Source organism: Diachasma alloeum, unplaced genomic scaffold (assembly GCF_001412515.2).
Source record: "Diachasma alloeum isolate Michigan unplaced genomic scaffold, Dall2.0 Dall_scaffold_00187, whole genome shotgun sequence".
Lineage (NCBI taxonomy): Eukaryota > Metazoa > Arthropoda > Insecta > Hymenoptera > Braconidae > Diachasma > Diachasma alloeum.
The window spans coordinates 681,729-704,937 of record NW_021680353.1 but is presented as its reverse complement, the minus strand read 5'-3'; the positions used below and the strand labels follow the sequence as shown (position 1 = coordinate 704,937).

The following is a 23,209-nucleotide window of genomic DNA, read 5'->3' as shown; positions in this document are numbered from 1 at the left end:
AATTCATTTGAAATTCCAATCTAATATGAATATTCAGTGCCAAATTACATTGAGTTTTCAGTGGAATCTGAAATTTCATTATTTTTTCCCCCTAAATCGCATTCAGTGTTACTGTTCTAAAAATTCAAGAATATATTTACTGGAATTTTCTGGTTTTCTATTTATTTTCAGGGAAAAATGGAACTGAAATTTACAGTTCTCTTTGATTTTTCCACGAAATTCTGAATTTTCAATAACGAAATTGGTAATAAATTTATGGACCCCAAATAATAATTGTCAGACGTACAAATATTCATATGAATTCAATGAAATTAACTGATCCGTTTCTGTGATCACGAGAAGGTTAGCTAGGGTTTACAGCAATAAATTATTTCCATGAAGTTTGTCAATACCAAACCAAGTATTTGTGTTTGTTTTGTGGAAATTTTTGTTTACCATGTAGTTTGTTTGTTTATCATAATGATGAAGTTTGTTGTTTGTTTATCTTTAAGGTTGTTGTCGTGTAACTTTTTTTTCGACATTTTTTTTTTAATTTTTATAGTAGATAGCTCTAAGAATTAGCTGTAAAATAAGCCCATTATAATTGCAATTGACCATCTCATACTTGAGATACATTTTTTTGAATCTTACACGCTTTTAAATGCAGTTTCACCGTTTTCAATTAAAAAAAAACAACTAGACATTTTTCATTAAAAAAAACAGTATAGAAATCGTGTCAATCAATCTACTGAAAAAAAATCAAATTGATTGACCAGTTCATTTTCGAGAAATCATCATAAAAAGTTAGTTTTTTTCCCCAATGGGCGGGACAAGTGAGTTCAGTACCCGAGACGTGGCAACATACTCAATAAAACAAACCACGAATTCTGCCAAGTTAGCCGTCACAGGAACAGAGAGACACACTGCGCGTGGTTGCCACCATCGACACCATTTGGCGTTAGCTGTATGCGCACGTATTCATGTATAGTACATTCATGTATGCGTGAGCCGAGTCGAACTGTATATCAGCAAAAGTTTTTGTTTCAACACGGGTTCTTGGTTTAGCGAGATACCAGCCCAAAGCGTGAAAAATTTCAAGTGTGACTCTCTCGCGACAACAACTTTAAGGGGAGACGGAACCCCTTTGTCTACATCAAATCTTAGAACTGTGATACAATTATAAATTTCTATCTATGAAATTACTTTATTGACTCGATTATCGCATTGTTGAGTCAATAAAGTAGTGTAATGAATAAAAAATAATTGCAGGAAAAAACACAATTCTAAAGATTCATATAAACGCAGAGGTCCCGTTTCCCCTTAAGGACTGTATTGACGGACTGGGTATGGTGGGAGCAGATTGATAGTACATTAGAGTACAAGGGCACAAATTTCGTTTTCGACGAATGTGAAGTTTACAGGCCGAGCCGAAGGCGAGGTCTGTATTCACATTCGTTGAGAACGAAGTTTATGCCCGAGTGGTCTATACTATTTTATGCCACATCGCGCAGAAGTCGAGTTTGAAGCACGCTGCGCAAAGCGCAGCGTGCGATAAACTCGACTTATTGCACGGCGTGCCATAAATATTCTTTTTTTCGTCACTAGGCCCGAGAAAACCGCGATTCTAACCTCGCTTTGCTCGGTTAGATTGCAGTTTTCGGGCCCAGTGACGAAAAATATTGTATGTCACACGACGATTAAAGTATTATCTGACGAATGTGATTATAATCACATTCGCCAGATAATACTTTCATCACCTGATGACATAATGTACTATTTGACTGTAAATTTGTGTAAGTTTCTTGACTTTCTTACAGGATTGAAACTAATTTTGTACTTTACTTTGCATGTTAGTGCGTCTTTTGTGACGCAATATTTGTGATGTATTTCTTGACTTGTCCTTAGGGCGGTTGTCACCCCAAGACATGAATAACCGTTTTGATATCATATCACATATAAATCTATGAAAATAGATTCTCAAATATCAGTGACATGTGCCTGAAATCAAAACTTTTTTTCTCTGCAAATGTACATTCGCCCTCTAAAAATAAATTCTGTTATGTTAATTCTGTGTAGCAAATTACTCATGTCAGTATCCAGAGGGTTCATTTCTAAGAATGAGAGCAAAAATTCAACGAGTTCGTCATTATTGTTTTTATCGTAGGGTGAACAGTCCAATTGTTGGACGGTTAAGGGAAATTCGAGTTCCGTGGTAGGATCTGAAATGAAAGAATCATCTAAATGGGGATACAATGGTTTCCACACCTTCAAGAATGTCTTAATTAGCAGAAAAAATTATTTGAAGTCAAAATAATAAAACAAAGAATAATTAAATTATACAATAGTTGAATGCAGCCAAAACCCCTAATTTATGGATGACTGGGCCATATTTTTTTTATTTATGTAAATGTCGATCAACCGAAAAAATAATTGATGAATTATTATATCCGAGTGATATTATTTAAAGGTGGAATAATCATTACAATTTTCATTTTATTATTTATGGAATATTCAATGGAAGTTGAAATCGTCCAGAAATTGACCTGTTTTCCCCATCTCTGATTCTAGTTTTCCTTTTTTCACATTTTTATGTAAATTTGAATTTCTCAGTAAATTTTTGTGTTTCGGTCCCCTGTATCTCTTCAGGAGTTCAATTCATTCATTAATTCGTCAATTTGTGAGATCCTCAGAGCTGAAGAAACTCGCGCGAGTTGCGTATTTTTCCCTAGTCCTGTAAAATCCCGGTGGTCCCGGATAAAACTTGTTATTGGATCGTAGAATATGAAATACCTACGCGTCAGCGGAACGTAATTCTCAGCTTTCACTCTGTTCTTCTTTCAAGATAGGCTTGAATGAGCCCATCGATCTTGAAATGAAACAAAACAGAATACTAGCCCGATGAACCGTGAATAGTAATCAGACAGGAGTTATCATTCTTTCGCCACACCCCTAGACATACTAACTTTATTGATCTCCGGGAGAGTTGCAGACAGAAACTGCCCATTGAACTATTTATTGCTCAAGATAAATACTTCCTTATAAAATCATTTCCATTCGCAGCACTAACAAGAATAGATGGCGAATAATAACCAATGAATCAAGTAAACCGGAACATTCCCATTATGAATTAGTGGGCACAGGAGGTTTATCATTGACTGAGAACTGCACTTGACACATTAATTATCCCATAAATTCCACAAATCTTGGTATATTGACCATTGAGAATTTTATCGGAGAGTAAATTCTACATTTCCCTGACATTTTGGATTTAAGGCAGTCCCGATAAGACATTTCCTGCAATAAAAGTCGTTTGAAAAAAAAAAATGCTTGAGCATTTTCCTAGGCAAATGGCGTTTGTGTCGCTCAATAACTTCAGGCATTTTCATTTGCTGTGCATTTTTTTTAATAAAAAATTTAGCACCAAGACCTAATTTTCGTGATTATTTTCTTTATTTGCATGTCAGCAAATCAGAGAGCAATACTCAATAGCTTTAATCCAGGATGCCGGGATTTTCGGGGAAATGAAAACAGTATGATCTAATTGCCAAGGATGCGACGTTTTGCTAACTATATTTTAGCTCCATCAGGCTCTATAAAGAAATAAAAAACGAACATGTTAAAAATTGCATTACAATTCCGAAAGAAATAAATAATCAGATCACAAATGTAGGAGGCATTGTACATAATCTCCAAAAAAAATTCTCCCTCAACTACGAGTACCTCTCAACATTAAAACAAACAGCCGTCATACCTTGACTCAATCAATGTTTAGTCATGCCCATAGTTTTATTTCTGAAATTTCCTCCTACACTGTAAATATTTGGTATTAAATTGACACCGATCGGTGTTCCAATCCAAAAAATCATGAAATTTCAGATTTCACTGATAATTTCCTCAGTTATCATTTTGGCTAATCAGAGTGCAGTATTTGGGGTCACGTGGTACTTTCGTATCACTTTTATTTTGAAAATTCAATAAAATTCCAGATTTTATAAAGAATTCAAAGAGATTTTGAACGTTTGAGCAGCAGGAAAACGATAACTCCTCAACTATTCCGTTCTAAATTACGCAGAATTTAGAATTAATTGAAAATTCAAGGCTCAATTCACAAGAATTCTCCTAATTTCTATAATATTCCGTGGACTAATTGAACTGAGATTTCTAATTTTTGATTTTTAATTACGAAATTCCTTGAAATTTTGTCTGAAACAATTGACCCTCCCACTGTCAATTGGTGGGATAATGGCATCGAAATTTTCAAGAAGTGTACTAGAAATTGCAGACAAAAATTTTATTATTTAAGCATTGGAGGTCTTAATTTCATTCTTTACTTCAAAGTGTTGTGGAACCTTTTAAGTTTAAGAATTTTATTGCGAGGGGCTATTCACAGGCGAATTAGGTGACATCCCGATTACAAAATGTAATCGATTACATGATTACAAATGATTTCGTCGATTAAATTCTGTGATTACCAAACATCTGTAATCATTGAAATCACTAAAAATGGCCCTTTATTAAAAATGAATTGATGGAATAATTAATTATTAAAACCTGCAAAGAAATGAGGAAGGAGGGGCAGGGATTAGAACAGAAAAGAAGTCTCCATCACTCCATCTAAAAATTTGGACACTTATAAGTGCTATTAGCAAAATAAATTTACTGAATATCTACCATTGATGGCGAATGAAACTTACCACCAGATAATTCAGAGATAATTCAGTCGTTGGTTCTCCAGAATAAGAAGAAATTTTAACTCTGTTGAACCAATTTTCGACGAACAAATGCTTTGTGCAAAACGCTTTGGCTATGCAAGATTCTGAACCATAAACATCTGGGATTCCAAGAAAAATTGATCCAGGGATCTCTGAGACTTACCGTTGGTAGAAATGACGTGCTTGAAAATTCAAAAACAAAATTCACGGTCTCACTAGGAGCAAAAAAAAACACGAAAGATTGCACTGATTACAAATGATTACCACTTGATTACCAAAACTTGATTACAACTATGGTAATCATGTGATTACATTGATTTCACTGGAATTACAGTTGATTACATCAGCGAGTGACGCCACGATTACGCCTGTGAATAGCTCCTCGAAACATCATATGTAAAATCTGGTGTTATTAAATCTAATACCAATCGGTGTCCCAGAAAGTCCACTCCGGATTTTTTTCTGTGTAGATCCATATTTTTCCTTGATATCCTAGAGATAGTATATTTTAGGGCGAGTGCCATGGGGTTTTTTACTCGCGTGGATTGGCCAACCACACGAGTAAAAAACTCCATTGCACTAGCCTTGGACGATATTTTTCCGTAGTGATTTTCAGTTTTACGTGTTTGGGGAAGGGCCAATACCAATCCCCAGACGAGGAAAAGTGAAGGTCAGTATGGAAAATAGGGATATAAAAGAACAACATTTATCAGATAAACCAAGAACTCGATCTCATTACGTGCAAAATTTTGATATTTTGAGATTAACATCGGGATCTCGAGCGAGTCAAATTTTCAAGATTTCAAGAATTTATTGATGTAAGTCTGGGCCAAAAAAATTGTCAATATGTTCAATATATTTGAAAGTAGTAATACACACTTTTATGAATTTTTCACTCAAGTTTTTGTGTCAAAAAAAAAATCGAAAAAAAGGGGATTCCCTCATTGTGCCACCACTTAACGGTTAATGCCGATTTAATTGATCGTTTTGGCCTGTACGACCCGTCGTCCCAGGATATCTTCAACTGTTGTACCTGCACCAAAACATTTTCCTGATTAGAAATAAAATATAAACCTATAGTAGAAAGAATCAATTGACTTCTCACAAGTACATCGATCTCAACTATAACAAGGAGAATCCTCCGCAGGTCATCGTCCCCTCAACACTACGAACAATGTTGGAACCCCCTCGATCCTGAATACAGAAAGTTGCTTCACACGCGGGATGGAAAATAGAATGAGAGAGAAAAAATTAATCTCCAAAGAGCTATGAGGGCCTTTCAGAACCCACCTGGAGGTAGCCTCTAAGCATCTGTCTGTAGAAGCAACAGTTTCGAGATCCTCCCGATGATCCACCCGCGTACTGAGACCTCTTTTGTGCATTCCAGCCACACCCTACCACCAGATGTGCCCATTCACAATTTTAATAAAAAAAAATTGACCCGTGACCCTGAATACATTCTGCGTAAATTCTTAATTTTCAAATTTTTTATTTTTTTCAGACTTTTTGATTTTTTTTTTCGATCTTTTTCTCATCATAATGAGGATTAATACAATTGCCGTATTCAACGTCACGTGTCAGAATAAACACAAATTATATGGATTAAATTATTGTTTTCACTTGTAGTTGAACATTAGAGCTTCCATTTAAACTCGATTTTACCCTAGGCGACTTGAAATTTTACAATGATTCTTTTTTTTGTAAAGAAAAATCCTTTATTTAAGGTTTATTACATTCAACAAATTGATTATTGTTAATTTTGTTTTGTATTGTGTTTTTTTTCTTTCCCTTATACATTTATGTCACATTTTTTTACAAAACAAAAATTATTCGCAGAACATCACGTTTCGCGAGGGACATTTCCATATTCTTTGGGCGAAACCCACATCTTTGAAATTTAGCGTATAGGCTAGATCTGCAACACAGCAACACACTGCACACACTGCAACACAGGATATTGCCATATTATATCATTAACATCCTTCTCGTCATATCCACGCTCACACCTAGGGCCATTGATTATTCCCACACATAGAACTCGATGAGCGATAGTGATTGGATCTAAATCTATTCACAAAAACAATCAACTCTATCTTATCGTTCTATCTTAATCGTTCCAAAAATTTTCTTTTCCCTTATACCTTGATTGCTTAATGAGATAATTTATAGTAATTACAATGAACAATGAACAATAAAATAACTTTAAATTACAATAATGCAGTACTACAAAATTATAGCATATCGATTCGTATACTGTGCCCGAAATGTCCTATTCTGGTCAACAGAATTCACATAACATGAGTGTCATAAATTTCTTACAATCCTGAAGGAATTTTCATGTACATTGTACATATACCGAAAACGTATTCTCCAATGATACCTTCATTTCAAGCGCGGATATATAATTGATAGTAGAATAACTAAGTGAAAAAAAAAATGAACCATAGTTGCTTTATCTCTGTTCAGCCTTCAGGGTATGTTAACTAATCGCATTTGTGATTATTCACCATAATACTATTTGAAAAAACATAGCTATCTACCTAAACGGGGCACGAATCTATATCCCCGAGGATACTAAACCTGTACGTTACGCACTCAGCTATAGATTGCACGAAAAAAATTACTTCTGATCAGTAGAAAAAATACTTCTATCCAGTACCAAGGGCTTTCTGGGGAAAAGGCAAATTTTGCACTTCCTCGAAGTCAGAAAAGAACTGGATGCAAGTTTTTTGCGTCAAGTATCTGGATACTGGTGAGAAGTACTTCGGTACTTGTCACAAGTACTTTTGTTACTCGGGACATGTAAAAATAGTACTTGTTCTAAGCACCTGGCTGATTCTTTTCAAAAGTACCAACAGAACTCAATATAAGTAGCAGTAATACTCAAATCCAGTACTCATCATTTTTTTCAGAAATTCATTTAAGATTAGAAATGAAGATCCAAATGTTGGAGGACAAGTGAACACACAGAAAAATCTGAAGGTAAAACACGTTTTTGAAATGGTAATTCACGTTTAAAAAAACGTAATTTACAGTTTTAAGAGCGTGAATTACGATTCTCAAAATTGAAAATCAATTCGGTTTGGAAAGCACTCATAAAAATTACAATCTACTGATTTTTCCCACAAAATATCTTCTCCTAAACACTTCCATTTACAAAAATGCGCAAGAAAGCTCATACTTCGATAATATTCGCTTTTCTGAATGAAGTAATCAATTGAAAGTACTGCACTCAAGTCGAGGACGTCTTTGGGCTCGTCGTCAGCGTGCTGGCCCTATAAACCAAAGCGTCCCAGTAGCGCAGGTTCGAGTCCCGCTGATGAAAGATTTTTTCATCGCCGGAAAACGAACCCAGTGCATGTGGAGTTAGTTATGTGGAGTTCGATATAAGTTAGCTTAGAGGCAAGTGCGGATAGGGAATTAGGCTGGGGTACCGCGTAGGTACTGGGACGGGTAGGTAAAAGACCACAACGGTCATACCATCTGGCACCACCCAATTTACTGCACTCAAGTCATAAAAGTAGTTGAGAGAAGTTCAAAAGTTGCTTTTCACCAGTACCTTTAGTACTTGTGAAAAGTACTAACCGAAAGTAATAGGGGAGGGTGGGGCAAAACGGCCCCCCTTCAATTGTCAATAACTTGTGAATGACATTGTGAAAATTCCCAGTTTCAACTTCATTTTGAAGATAATTTTTCATTCTCCAAAACGAGCTCTAACTCATCCCAATCGGATTATTGAATCGGAAAATATTGACGGTTGAAGGGGGGCCGTTTTGCCCCATCCTCCCCTAAATCTACTTGATTGGCAGAGGTGGTAGTTCACTCAAGGATACAAAAAGTACTTGGGACAAGTATTTTTCGAACTTTTCACAAGTAAACTTCCCCCAAGTACCGGTCCGTACTGGTGAGAAGTACATTTTTCTTCGGATGTGAGTAAATATGGTTAGAAGCAAAGAGCGATAAGCGGGAGATAGCAAAGGTAATTCCAGAGCTCCAGAAATAGTAAAAAAATAGTAAAAACAGTAGGCGAGCACAATGACCTATGGAAAAAAAAATAAAAATAAAAGAAAAATAATAAAAGTAATTCGAACATAGTGTTGATTGATCATTTGTTCGGTGTTAATTAACTCAAAAGATGATTTTTTTTTAGTAAATCAGCCCTACAACGATATTATTTTACCCCCTAAAGGTACAGTGTAACACACCCTAAGAGAAGTCTTAAAATACACAAAGAAAGGGTTGATCTATTCTTATCGTTTTTTGTGCGAGTAGACATAAAAAATTATGAGACTAGTTGGTACAATCTCAGGAAAATTAACATTTCAATGAGTTTACTTGCAAAATGTTGTTACACATACATGTGAAAATTTCTTTGAATTGTAACAAGTCTGTTGGCACTCGTTCTTGCGGCACACCAATTAAATCAATAATACAAGTGGTATTCCACTATAATTGCATAAGTTAATTAGTTCAACCGGAAGATTCACAAAGAACAAAGAGGGAGAATCAGAGGTTGTGGTTACGAAGTGTAACAACGGGTTAATGCATATACACCGACTGATGCAGCGTATCTATGTTTGATTTGTGAATTCATAAAGACTTCTGGAAACGGATATAATTACTCTGTGTGTGAGAGAACCGGCGGGTGGCATTAATCATGTCGGCTGTGAGCACGATGAAAATGGAAAGTGAAGGAAGAAGAGCAAGTCAAATTGTGTAATGTGTTTCGTAGGGCATCTGTAATACTTTCCGAGCTACACGGACTCATGATTTTAAACAATTGAATTTTTGACGTGCTATCACGAGGAGAATTCACAAAATGTGAATCGTTTATTCCGGATGTACAGAATGTTGTCAAGAATCCATAAATTCACATTCAGTCGGTCTGAGATGGGTCTGGAGATAATTATCTCGAATTCTCAAAACATTGATGATGAAATGGTTAAGCTCACTGTTCAAAATCTTCGTCTGAATTTTCCGTTGAAGTTCCACTGAAATATCAGGAAATCTTGTCATTGAAAAATCAAATATTCCATTGATTTTCTGTTCAAATGATCTGCAAATCAATAAAATACTTGATTTTTCAGTTCAATTATTCTGTAAATATTCAGAAAAATCAGAAAAATTCAGAGAAAAATTGAAAATTCATGTCATTTTCCATCTCGTTCCCGCTGAAAACTCATGAATTTTCATGAATACTCCTTGAGACTTAACATTATATAACCATTTTTTCCCTAAATTCGATTCAATGTCACTCTCATGAGATTATCTATAATATCTTCTATGAAATTTCAAAAAATTTCTAACAGTGCAGGACGACCGTTGAACAACACAAAATATTGAGAGTTTTCAACTGATATTTGATGGAAAGTTTTTATACCGGATCCTTCAGGAAAACAAAAGTATCTCCCTGACTGTAATGTTGTTGGAAAATTTTGTCGATTCACCTAAAAAAATGACAATAAGAGACTTTGAATATTCTAGCATGAATCTAATTACCTCGAGGAAAGGGAAATTTCGTTCGCCAAAAATGTTTATATCCAATTCAGTTCACAAAATTGTCGCATCATGCAACACAAAAAAATCTTGATTCAAGTAGATGATGACTTAATTCAAGTATTTCTTTTACTAGATTCAAGTAGGGAGACTGATGCAATCTATTCGCACAATCAAAACCAAAAAAATCCAATTCTCTAATATTTAATTCAATTTAGCGAATAATGTCATGATTTTTTAAATTTTACTTACAATTCAATGGAATTAAAATTTTTTTAGACATAGGAAGACGAAAGTCTTTCAAATAACTCGAATTTTCTATTACCTGAAGATTTAAAAATATATTGACCTGAATTTTTCATAATTTTTGTCATTTTTCACGGAATAATTGAGCTAAATTTACAATTTCCAGGATTTTCCAATTAGATTGTGAATTTTTAATGAAGATATCCCTTGAAATATGAGTGAAACTATTCTTTGATAAAATTTAATAATAATGAGAAAGAACCGTATGCGAAACAAATCGTATGGGATGAATTAAGAATGTTACCCCTCAATTTCAAAGATGAATCTACAACCATCCTTCTGAAATTTGATGAGATAATAGTACAGTCGAAACTTTATATAAGATACCTTTCCCAAAATCCACAAAGAAAAACAAATTTCAATTTCAAATTAAAACTAATGGAAGTCTTAAATTGCAACTTTGGTCTCAACTTGAAATTTTTGAAAGTTGCAACTTGAGATTTTCATATGTCGCAAGTTAAAACTTTCGAATGTCTCAAGTTGAGACTTGAAAATGTCTCAAATTAGACACTTCAAAAATCGTAACTTGGAACATTCGAAAGTATCATTTCAAGACTTGAAAATCTCCATTTGATCCTTTTGAAAATCTCAATTTCAGATCTTGAAAATCTCAAAATAAGGATTTTTTCTGGTACCTCGAGCTGCAAGCACTTAAGGCCTACCCCCACTCTTGGCACTTTTATCGCCTCCCAAAAGTTTAGTTCCGTAGATACCTATGCCCCCGGTCATTTTTAACATGTGAAAAGAGTGATTATGAAGGTCAAACAGTGTTAAGGAGCAAACAGGAGGCACGACTGAAGTGATTGTAGGGGTCAAATAATCTCATGGGTCAAGCAATTTCAAAACGATCAAACTTATAATCACTTCATGCATTTTGTCTATGTAACCGTCAAGATTTTTTTACAAAATCGAAATACGAAAGGCGATTTTTTCTTTTATTGTGGTTAATACTGCACGGCAATGTGTTATCATAAAGAAGCGCGGGATATATACGAATTCAAAACATTGAACACGTATAAATTGATTAATTATCTATGTCCACTCAAAAAAAATCATAATTCCATTAATTTGGGGCGTAATGAAGAAGGTGTCTTATATGAAATTGCTGTTCCCTAATAGTGGGGGTGTACACGGAAATAAAATATCCTCTAACTATTATATTGGTGTATAATATTCTGCAATTAGAAATTTGTGTATTTCGAAATCCAGTATATTATATTCGGAATTCCGGAGTAATATTCCGAAATCCGAAATATTTAATTCTCGATTCTAGAATAATATTTCGGAATCCGGAATATTTTATCCTCAATTCCGGAATAATATTCCGGAGACTTGCCGATTTGAAATATTGTACATTACGTCTATAACAGATGGCATGTACCAACGACGCGCCATCCGAATTTAAGTAAGATCGGGCAATAATCAGGAGCAGCACTGAGGGAAGTATTTTCATACGTTCTTTCTCCGCGGATTCTTTGTCCGCGAATAGACGAGACAAAGACCGAGATTTTACATTAAAAAACATGAAAAACTTGGGACCGAGATGAGATAAATTAGCTCGGAGTCATCACGAGAGGAGTCGATACTGCGTATTTCGAGACTGAGACGAGAGCAAAGATTTCCATGTCCATTGAGACCGAGATTATCTTCCCAAATTTTTGTCTCGCAAAGTGTCTCACGGCATCACTATTGAAATATCAGTAATAATCTAACGTGGAAAATCCAATTATCCTGAATTTCCAACCTGAATGAGAGATTCCATGGACGATTTGATCTTAAATTGAATTCAAATTCACAAAATTGAGAATTCAAGTGCAACTATTGCTTAATTTTCAAAAAAATTCTAATAGTGTATTCCGAATTTCGGAATATTGTTCCGGACTAGGCCCTCTACTCGCCCCCTGCTCGCTCCGCTCGCCAACCCCATATGACCCCGATGATCCTTATTCTGACCCTCATTATACCCCTCGTGACCCTTATTTTGACCCTTCATTTCTGAACCTTAATTTTGGAGTTTTAATTTCGAGGACCAAATTTTCATCACCAAAAGTCGATTTTGATTTTTACAATATAGAGGTATTGAGACCCGTATTTTGACCCTTGCGACCCTTAGCTTTTGACCCCCATGACCTTTATTTGGACCCTTAATCTGACTTTTGTGATCCTTAATCTGACACTTGTGACCCTTAATCTGATCCTCGTGATCCTTATTCTGACCTTCGTGACCCTTCTCCTGACTCTTATTCCGACCCTCATGACTCTTGTGACCCTTAATGTCAAAATCTTAATTTCAAGTACCAAATTTTTATCACCAGAAGTCGGTTTGGATTTTTATAATATAGGGAGATTCCATAATATAACAATCCTGATTCTGGAATATCATAACCCGATTCGAGGATATTTTTTCTTCCGTGTACGGATTCCCAGAATCCCACTCTCCTACTATCCCTAAGGTATCTTGCATAAAGCGTCGTCTGTACCTATTGATTAAACATCAAATTAACCCAAGTAGTTTTCCAATAACTCCAGAGCGCCTCTCGTCCCTTCAATCAATTCCTTCAAAAAAAAAAAACCCGTAACCATTACTATTTTTGCTCCTCCTCACCCGCATCCGCACCGTATCAAATAACACAGCACACAACACCTCACGGAGGGCACGTGGCGCCCACCTGGGATTCACTCTCAAATATCACCCGCAAAAAGTGTATACACACACCTCCGCTGCATCTGGTGCATTAAACCGAAACGAAACGCTTCGAATTTTCTGCTTGGCGTGAGATCAAACTGCGCGAGAGACGCGCGTCGACGCGTTAGTTGTTGTAGAATTTTTCATTCCACAAGAGGCCTAGTAGACAGGCTGGAATTAATGGAACTCGTAGTAGAAAAGACGGGCTATAACATAGGTGGTGTGTGTATGCGCGTGAGGCGTTCACCGTGAGGAGAGACCCCCGTTATAGATGACATAACGGAAATCGCGCGTAGAAAAACATAAACACGTGCATGAGCACTATCACATGCACAAGATACGATGAGCCGGAGAAGGGGAGGAGGGGAATATTTTCCTTCTCAATTAATTGAAACCGGTATTTTGTATTTTTCCACGTGATCAGTACTTTATGCTCACGTGTCTCTTTATTTATAATTTTTCTTTGTTTCCTCATTTTTTTACCATTATTCTTCTGTGAAACCTTTCGAAACATTTAATTGGAGTGCGAAAGAATTAATCATCATCGAAATACTGTACATTGATGCTTTTCCCACATCCTCTGTTATGCACAACATGAAGAACCAAACGTTATTTATCCCCAAGGAATACGAAGGCAGTAGTAGTGGTGTTGGTATTGATGATGACGAAGAGAAAAATCAAAAGAATTTAATAACTTGATAACGGAAAATGTTATATGGCCCCTGCGTTTTCGATGACTCAAACCGGCACTTCTTGGGCATTTTCGTATGGCCAGGAATTTAAAATTTATTACCAACAATTCATCAAAAATGTTTTTTTTCCTCCCTAGAGTTTATGGCATTACATGTGCACCTTGAGTATGTTTTAATACTCGTTAAATTCCTCGGTGCGCGAAAAGGCAACAAATTACGAGGCCGCGAGGGTGTCGGTGATGTCTTTGAGGTAATTAATTAATTGCTAGGTTGATTATTTTCGTAATTTTATGCACGAGAGTTCAAGGGCAAGTATCACTGAACCAAAACGATTTTGTTGGTCATGTAGAAAATGCAAATGTATACACGTTAGGGAAATACTATGGACGCTAACGATACTTGCGTGATTGTGGGTTATTAATTAATTAAGTGTTTGAAGGAACAAGACTAGAGGAGGGTTTTAACTATTGGCACAAATCATTCGGCGATTAAGGGTTTCTTTTTATACATAAATAGGCATCCACTACTTCTCGTTATATCACAGATTAAGATATTACGACGAGGGAACAGTGTGAGTTACGCGACAACTTATGGGGGACACAAGCGTCTCAGGTTCATTACCATAATCTTTATAAATCTGGACGAGGTTTTATCGCGTTAGTAGCCTCACTGGAGTTATTCATGGGTGATAAATGATTCGATATTTTATTTCAGGATTTACCGGAGGGTTTATTATGCAAACAAAAGACGTAACTATTACGTATTTTTATGAGTTGATGTTCATTTCCGTTTTCAGAAAATAAAATACGAGAGCAAACGACTTTAACTGATTTTCCGATCACTTTTGACTAAAGATATAGAGTGACCGTCACAGTTAAGCTGCGTCCGACACGAGCCAAAGTGATCCAAAATCGTCTATGTAGTTGCAAATTGCTCGTCATTTTTATTTCTGTCATTTTTTGGGTCATTTTTTAAGAGCTCGATCGGAAAACTTTTTAATGGCATTGAATTATTATTATTATTATCATTAATTAATTATTATTATCATTTTATTTATTAATTATTATCAATGGCTCCGTTTTCAATGATACACTGTTGAAAAAAAATGAAATTACAGATTTCACCGAAAATTTGATACAATTCGAAAATTTTGAGAAACATGAAGACGAGAATTCTTTAATTTGTTTGAATTTTCAAATAATTGAACCGTAATTCCAGTAGAACTAAAATGTGATGAACAGTTCCGAAAAGTCGAATGCAAATTTCAGAAAATAATGTTTAAGTGTAGAAATTAATAGACAAGCACTTGAAAATGGAGGGTCGTCGATATAGATAGAAATTGACGGTCAAAATTTATTCAGTCATTTCATACTTATACCCAATGGTCATTTTTTTCTGACCATATGCTCAGATCCTCTTAGATATTTCCCAACTAGGAGTACAATTGTAAACATTGGGATTTACCTATGTTTAGTCCAGGAGAGGTATTCCAGGGGTGGACTATCTGAAAACTTGTGTAAATTTAAAATCATTGTAAAAGAAGAACTAGTATTTTATGACTAACGGATTAAATTTCTTGTAAAAATTAAACCTCTAAATCTTCTGATTTTCGAGTCATCCCATCTTATTAAACATTACATCCTTATAATATTTTTATATTTAGATGATATTATTATTTAATTAAAAATGAGTGCGATGGAAATTATAAATTTCCCACCTTAAAATATATAATTTGTTTGAGTTATTAAAATCGATGATTTTCTTTTACACAAAATTATGAGCTTTTAATATATAAATATTATTTTCAAGTTACAACATATAATTTTATCTTTATAGCAATCTTAAACACGACAAAACATTATTCCAATTAATAATTAATACAATTACTCAAAGCTTCGAGTGACAAAATGATATGAGAAATAATTCACTTTTGAATACGTAGTTTAGTAATTCAGGCCAAACTGAGAAAGACAAGGTAAGAGCACTAAAATAGCGTCGTCCTTAAAATCAATAATAATTCTAGCTTAGCGTTTGCTAAAATATTGTACAATATTACGAAAACCAGTCCTCCAACGCATAAATTCACCTCCGGACATCACAGTATTTTTTAATTTTCATTTGTGTATTATGATTAGATTTTTTATTTTATTTTGTATTCTATTGTGTATTGATCGTTGAATATTATTCGGCTAGAATTTTCAAATTAGTTCCCATAAAAACTAGACAAAGGGAATTCATACAGAAATAATTGAAATCCATATCTTGTTAGCATCGGATGGGGGTCCCATATCCCGGCGTGAGTCTATTGAGGCCATAAACTCCAAATGAAAAATTATGCCAAAATCATGCAAGTTGCCTATTGTGAAAAGAATTTATCCTTTGAGAAATCTGAGAACATTATAAAAGGGGTAACTAATGGTGTCATTTATTCTGTTGCAGGATGGTTTTCAGTGGTGTCAGGTAACAACGCAATGGGCAGCGCACGAGTGTATCGTCGCGTCGAGAGCCTAGTGCGTGCCGGTGTACCAGCTTTCCTTCTTGCGGCGCCACTACGTGCTTACACCCTCACGCACTCCAAGATGGGTTAGTTAGTTACGATGTCATGCTCTCTCACGCGCGAGTTTACTTTTTTGACCGACAATCCCGATTAATTGATCTTTCCCCTCCAACCCCGTCCCCCTGCTCTCTCTGCCTCTTCATTTCCGAGTCTTCCACTGCTGTATGTATTTGCATTACGCGTAATCTAAGTGCAACCGGTTCACTTCTATTCGTGGAGAGTGAGGAGAAAAAAGCTTTTTTCGAGATGAAAAATTAATTGAAAAAGGAATGATCTCAACGGTGTGACAGTACTCGTTTTGTTCGAGAACTCATATTTATTGAGAGCTATAATCAACTTCACAATACTTTATCTTCAATTATTGTGCAATGAAAATGAAATGAACAATCGTTCAATATATGGAGGTAACTGTTACATTTTATGCAAATTTTCAAGTGAAATTGCGAAAATATTTCCCAATAACTAATCTCGTTTTGTAACTGAAGAATCATTCAATAGAAATTGAAGCGAATATTTCCTCTAATTTTCCGTTCATCCAAAAATTGATGGAATACAGGGAACAGTTCCTACTATAAATTTGAAAATTCGGATTGTGCTCCAATTTGACATATATAGAACTGAATTTTGGATGATTCTTCAACATCGAATAGAAATTTTATAAACAATAGAACCTAATAAGATAAGATTTTGAAATTGACACGACTTCGTTTTCTCTTGGGGCCTATCATGAGGAAGAATAAGCGGAGCGTTCGCATCACGTCGCTTTGCTTGGGAACAATTAAAATAAATTGTGTTTTTATTTGATTTTCATTTATCATGCGAGGCGAACGTTCCGTTTTTTCTTCATGATGATAGGCCCCCTGAAATGATTGGTTTTGAATCAATGGAATCATTCCAAATCAGTCGAAGTCATGAAATCATTTCACGTGACGCTCGAAATCATCGAAATCAGTAAAATCATTTTCCTAGTGATGCCGCGAGAAACTTTACAAGACAATACTTTGGAGAGATGGTCTCGGTCTCAATGAACATAGAAATCTTCTGTCTCGTCTCAGTCTCGAAATCCACAATATCGACTCCTCTCCTATTGACTCAGAGTCAATTTATCTCATCTCGGTCTCAAGTTTTTCGTCTTTGTTAATGTAAAATCTCGGTATTTGTCTCGGTTTGTCTCGTCTCAGTTTTATACACACAAAAAACGCGAAAAGCTGAAACCGAGATAAAATAAGTTGACTCCGAGTCATCACGAGAGGAGTCGATATTGCGTATTTCGAGACTGAAACGAGACAAAAAATTTCCATGTTCATTAAGACCGAGACGATCCCTCCAAAGTATTGTCTCATGATGTCTCGTAACGTCACTACATTTTCCGTGCTGACCTTCACTTTTTCTCGTTCGAGGATTGGCATTGACCTGTTCCCAAACTCGTAAAAGTGAAGATCACTGCGGAAAAATATCGTTCCCTAATACTACCATAGAATTTTTTTAAATCTTCGCTTCACGCACTCGAAATTCACTTTACGCACGCTCTTGAACTTTACACACTTGTGCATCATAACCGTTTTACCCCCACTACCGTTCAGAACAGTGAGCTCGGCAAGTATCACAAAAAATAGAATGTGTTACACGTTCGTACGAGAAAGTGAATCTTTACACACTCGTATCGAAATAGTGTTAGAAATTTTTGTCTGAATTTTCCGATACGCTTTTTAGAAATTTTTATCGAATTTCATTAACACTGAAATTTCAAGGTATTTCGTAGTTTATTTTATTTTGAAAATTCAGAATTTCGTGGAAAAATCGAAGAGAACTGCAAATTTCAATTCCATTTTTCCCTGAAAATGAATAGAAAACCAGAAAATTCCGATAAATATATTCTTGAATTTTCAGGACAATGACTTTTTTGAGAAGTACGTCTTTACTTGTATCAAAAAATTCATGGTTCGAAAATTACCAAGTGGATAATACCTCCCTCTAAGAAAAAATCTTACGCCAAGAAATTTCATACTTGTCCGAAAGATGATGGGAATTCGTTCATATCAAGAAAACGAGTTTTCAAATCAGTTCAAGTGGTTTTTGTATTAAAATATTCTAGAATTGACGTTAAAAAACTATTAAATGAATTAAATCAATTTTACTTGGTTTGAGACATCGCTTTCTTGTCATCAAGAAATTGTCCTCGTCTTTAGGACAAGTACAAAATTTTCTGACAAAAGTTTTTTTTCTTAGTGCAAGATATTCTGCTCTTGAAAATTTTCAAGCCACGAGTTTCTTGATATAAGTAAGGACATACTTCTCAAAAAACTTTGTTTTTCTCAGTGTAGTGGGAAAAAAATCATAAAATTTCAGATTTCCATGAAAATTCAATGTAATTTGGCACCGAATATTTATACTAGATTAGAAATTCAAATAAATTGGGGAATTTTCGTCTTTAGGCTGCATAAAATTCTGGGATTTTACTGAATTTTCAGTGAAACCTAAAATTTCATGATTTTTTTTCCCCCTAAATCACGTTCAATATCACTGTCCTGAAAATTAGTAGTCAACTGTCTATGAAATTTCATTTTTTTTTAAACTGTGTATACAAATTCCGTGATTATGTAGAATCGACTTCATTTCGAACTCATGGTGTCACTCAATTATGGCGTGAGGAGTCCCTCCATTCCACTACATTTATGAATTAGTTCTTCCTATTCTCGTCTAATACCTCGTTAATTAACAGTAAAAATCATTTATAGGGGATGGAAATCTGCGAGCCCATTACACAAAGACAACGATTCGTGCCGGTGAGGTACTCCGATTAGTAGCAGTCTTTCAAGACACGAGAAAATACAGTGCCTTCGGTATCACCGGTGGAACAACAGAGAAAGATCAATACGCTCAGTGTTTAGATTCTCACGGTCGCGAGGTCTTTGCGGCATTGTCATCACGCGGTGAATTTTACGCAATATGCCAGAGTAACAGTTCGGACACAGGAAGCGATGCTGTACTCTACAGGGTGCACCATCTTGTGAAACGGGCGTTGCCCCTCAGGGTGAGTATCTCCACCATCTAGATCGATGGAATTGATAAACTGATCATGATGACTGTGTCTTTATCATTTTACTCTCTTTGTTATTGCTCGTCTGTATCTTTTTTTTCTCTCTCTCGATAGGTACGACTGGTAGCGGGTCCACTTCCGGTGCCATTGCCCAGAGAATACGGTGGTCTCATGCAACTGGAAACATCGACGAGGGGCTCAATTGTCCTTGGATGCATTGTACCTGAACGGCCAGTTCATAATCCTGAGATGCTGGAGCTCGTTGCCTCTGGTAATGGTGCACCAAGAGTCAGAAGAGCAACATTAGGATATCCTTCTGAAGCGAGACTACTCACCTCCCCAAAGATGCAACGATTACTCGCTGCCTGCAGGTAACTATCGTAATTTTACTCTCCTTTCAGTAGTGAATGTTTTTTAAAAATTATTTTTCCCTCTGTTATTGTCATTGCTAAATGGCGACTGAACTGAACTTGATGACTCTAATTAATGGCTAGCATTGATATTTTTCGCTGAATTGAGGAAAGAATCGTGGCAGATAATATTGAAACGCGAATAGGTAAAAAAAGTGTTTATTAAAATCAATAGGGACGATAGAAAATTATGGAATTCAATACAATAAATTGAGAGAAGAGAATAAATGTAAACAAAAGCAACACCAATTTTAGAACGAGAGTGAAAAATGCATAGCTGATGGAATACATTGTGGAGGGAAAAATTCATGATAATATAATTCAGAAACGATATTGTAGACTATAGATTTCGAAACGTTACATTTTACAGTAATGACTTTCCGTTTAAACATTGTCAAAAATGAAAGTTATTCAAAGTTTCATTCGAAACCGATTTCCGCTCGAATTCCGAATACGAATTTATTTATTCCGATTGCAAAGTTATTATCATTCGGTTGAATAATTGATTTTGCATAAATAATTGATAAAAAATAGTATTGAAAAATTCGATTTTTCCAATCGTGACGAATTCTAGAAGAAAAATCGTTTGACACTTCTCCTTGGAATCACTTAGTTGTAATCAACGAAAATGTATAATTCAACATTGGAACTTTATTTTCTAAATTAATAGCAAGAGACTTGTTGATGTTAAAATTCAGAAAGGTAAATGTCCGAGTCTCTGACTCTGTCCCAGTAGTCAAACATTTTTTGAACATTCAACGTATTTTCCAACTCGTGAGATTTATGATTTCGTGTCACATTTTGTGACCCTTAATTTTGGAGTCTGAATTTCGAGTACCAAGTTTTTCTCACCAGAAAATTCGATTTGAATTTTTACAATATAGAGAAATACGAGTGCTCAAAAGTGTTTTTTGACCTGCGGGAGGTGTGTAGCGCTCGTCAAAGGTGAGTAGTACCCTCCCAAGGTTCAAAGAACACTTTTCCCACGAGTATCGAACCCTATTTTTCATCATGTTGTGTGAAAAATGGAATTTTGCGCAAATTTCACTTTATGCACAAATGATGAAAACAGCATATTCAAACTCCTGAGGCCATCCTAACACAAAAAAGTTTTCCTGACACAAAAAAATGGAAATTTTGTATTTGACGAATACAATGCTTTCATTCAGAAGGAAAAATTGTGTCGACTTCATCCCAGAATTAATCAACTAAAATATTTGTATGTGATTACAGCCGAGCAGTTGGAGATCGTGCAACCGAGCCTCGAGTAGCCCCCCAAAAAATTCCCACCACAAATTCAAGTACTCCAATTAATGAAGAATCACGTGAGATGCATTTAAAGAAGATAAAGCCAAAAGCCGAGACAAAACCGATTCTCCAGAGTCTACGTGATGGTATTGAACACCTGAAAAAAACAACAGTGCGTGAACGCAGTCAGACTCGCAATCAAAATTCATCAAATGGCTTCTTAGAACGTATAACTAAACTGACACACGTTGGTGGACGTAACAGGAATCCAGCCAAGAAGTCGGCGTCTTTCACATTTGCAGTGAAACCGGAAATTGTTGTCAAGGCCAAGGAGCGGTACTCGAGTTTAGAGGCGGATGTCACGTCACAGAATCATCATGCGAATTCAAAATTACCAGTTCAAAGATCTATTTCTACGAGTGTCCTTGAGACTCCGGTACAAGTTGAATTACAGCCGAATTACTCAAGAGTTAGAGACAGTTTAATGCCATTACCAACACCACCATCACCACCAAAACACACACACATAGCCACCAAGACAGACAATATTTATGCTGAAATATGTGAGACTGAAACGAATAACAAGGTGCAGGAATGTCCAGGCAGTCATGTCATTGCTAGGATCAAGATTATTGTCAAGAGTGGTGAGTCGTATCTCGAGGAGAACGAGCAAGAAGAGAGATATGCTAATTCAATGATTACTACTCAACAGATTGACTCTATCATCCACACAGAGGATGATATTATTTACAACACCATTTTCTGATAACTTCGGGTGTAAAATTCGAAGATGTACGGAAAATTCTATGACAATATAAATGCATTTTTATCAATATTTTTTTCTCCAATTTGTTGATAAAACAAGGAAGAAACATTCTTGGTGATTTTTTCACCAAGATTTTATAACCCGTACTAAAATTTCCCCATGAAACTGCCATTCGATGAATTTTATGTATACTTTCTTTATCGAAAGACTTGTATTATAAAAAGTGATGCTCTCTCTTTCAATATTTAATTCTGTAGATTATCCATGTACTTTTTTTTGTAAATAACATTTTTTATAGAAATATTGAAAATGAATGGAAATTTGTATAAACGATTTTGTTATGAACCAACGGCTCAATTTTGTAAATTATTCGGTCGAATTTATTTTGAGGATTAAATCAATTATTTGTAATTAATTGTCTCTTTAATTCATTTTGTACAATATTCACATTTTTCATTTCTTCACTATTTCGAAGATTTCTTCCCACCTTTTACTTTACGTTTCTTGATATTCAGGCTTTTTCTTGCAATTTCATTAGATTTCTTCTGCTTACCTCTAGGTTTCTCATCGATCACTTTGTTCATCACTTGAACCGCCGTCTCACTCTCCTGCAGAACTTGAATATTCTTATTCATCTCCAGATATTTCCCCGGAAATTCCTTCCGGAGCAAGGGCTTGATAATAAACTATTGAGCTGCTGTCGCGTCCCCTTCAGTTGTCTCCTCGACTCAGAATGCTCAATGTCCATTCTGATCATTTCTTATCAAGTTATTGTGCTTTTAGTCAAAAATTGGTTTTTCGTGCTTTACTCGATAATCAAATTTGGCTGGATTTTTCTAATCTTTTGCGTCAAATCAATCAAAATATTGATATATTATCTTGTAGGGCATTATTTGTTCTTCAAATTGATCATGGATTAAATTTGCCGCCTCAGACGACTGGAACCAATGAGGAAAAAGCGTGACAGATTTGCGAGATATCGATAGTTATCGACTTTAAGTGGATGTTCTTTTTAGAATAAGATTATTGGAACTTTGCACTTGAACAATGATAATTTTTTGTATACCAATTTGAAGATCTCAACGAGAACTTCAAAATGGCGTATGATTTTCCTCACTCCACTTGATCAAATGTTATGAGTGATTATATGTCGAAACTGACGTGTCGCAAACTGAAAATTTCCTATTTTTTTAGTATTTTATCCTGAATTACAATTTTTTGGCTGAATTATTAGAAAAAAAATCTTATATCCAGTGTAAAGCTTATTGACTAAGCTTCAAATTGTCAGTCGTTCAATTTCGACCACCCAGGGAGTTC

General features: G+C 35.4%; 1 protein-coding gene across 3 annotated transcripts in view; it reads left to right on the top strand.

Annotated features, from left to right (window-relative positions):
- The window catches only part of LOC107048357, a 67,764-nt gene extending 45,461 nt beyond the window's left edge, over nucleotides 1-22,303 (top strand). For 2 of the 3 annotated variants that reach the window (XM_015271500.1, XM_015271501.1), the window contains 4 exons: nucleotides 16,311-16,454; nucleotides 19,167-19,462; nucleotides 19,583-19,839; nucleotides 21,112-22,303. In XM_015271500.1, the coding sequence (XP_015126986.1) occupies nucleotides 16,311-16,454; nucleotides 19,167-19,462; nucleotides 19,583-19,839; nucleotides 21,112-21,892 (1,478 nt within the window). In that variant the 3' untranslated portion in view covers nucleotides 21,893-22,303. The remainder of the gene's footprint in view (nucleotides 1-16,310; nucleotides 16,455-19,166; nucleotides 19,463-19,582; nucleotides 19,840-21,111) is intronic. The other variant, XM_015271502.1, reaches the window with a different exon arrangement.
- Nucleotides 22,304-23,209: the final 906 nt, after the last annotated feature.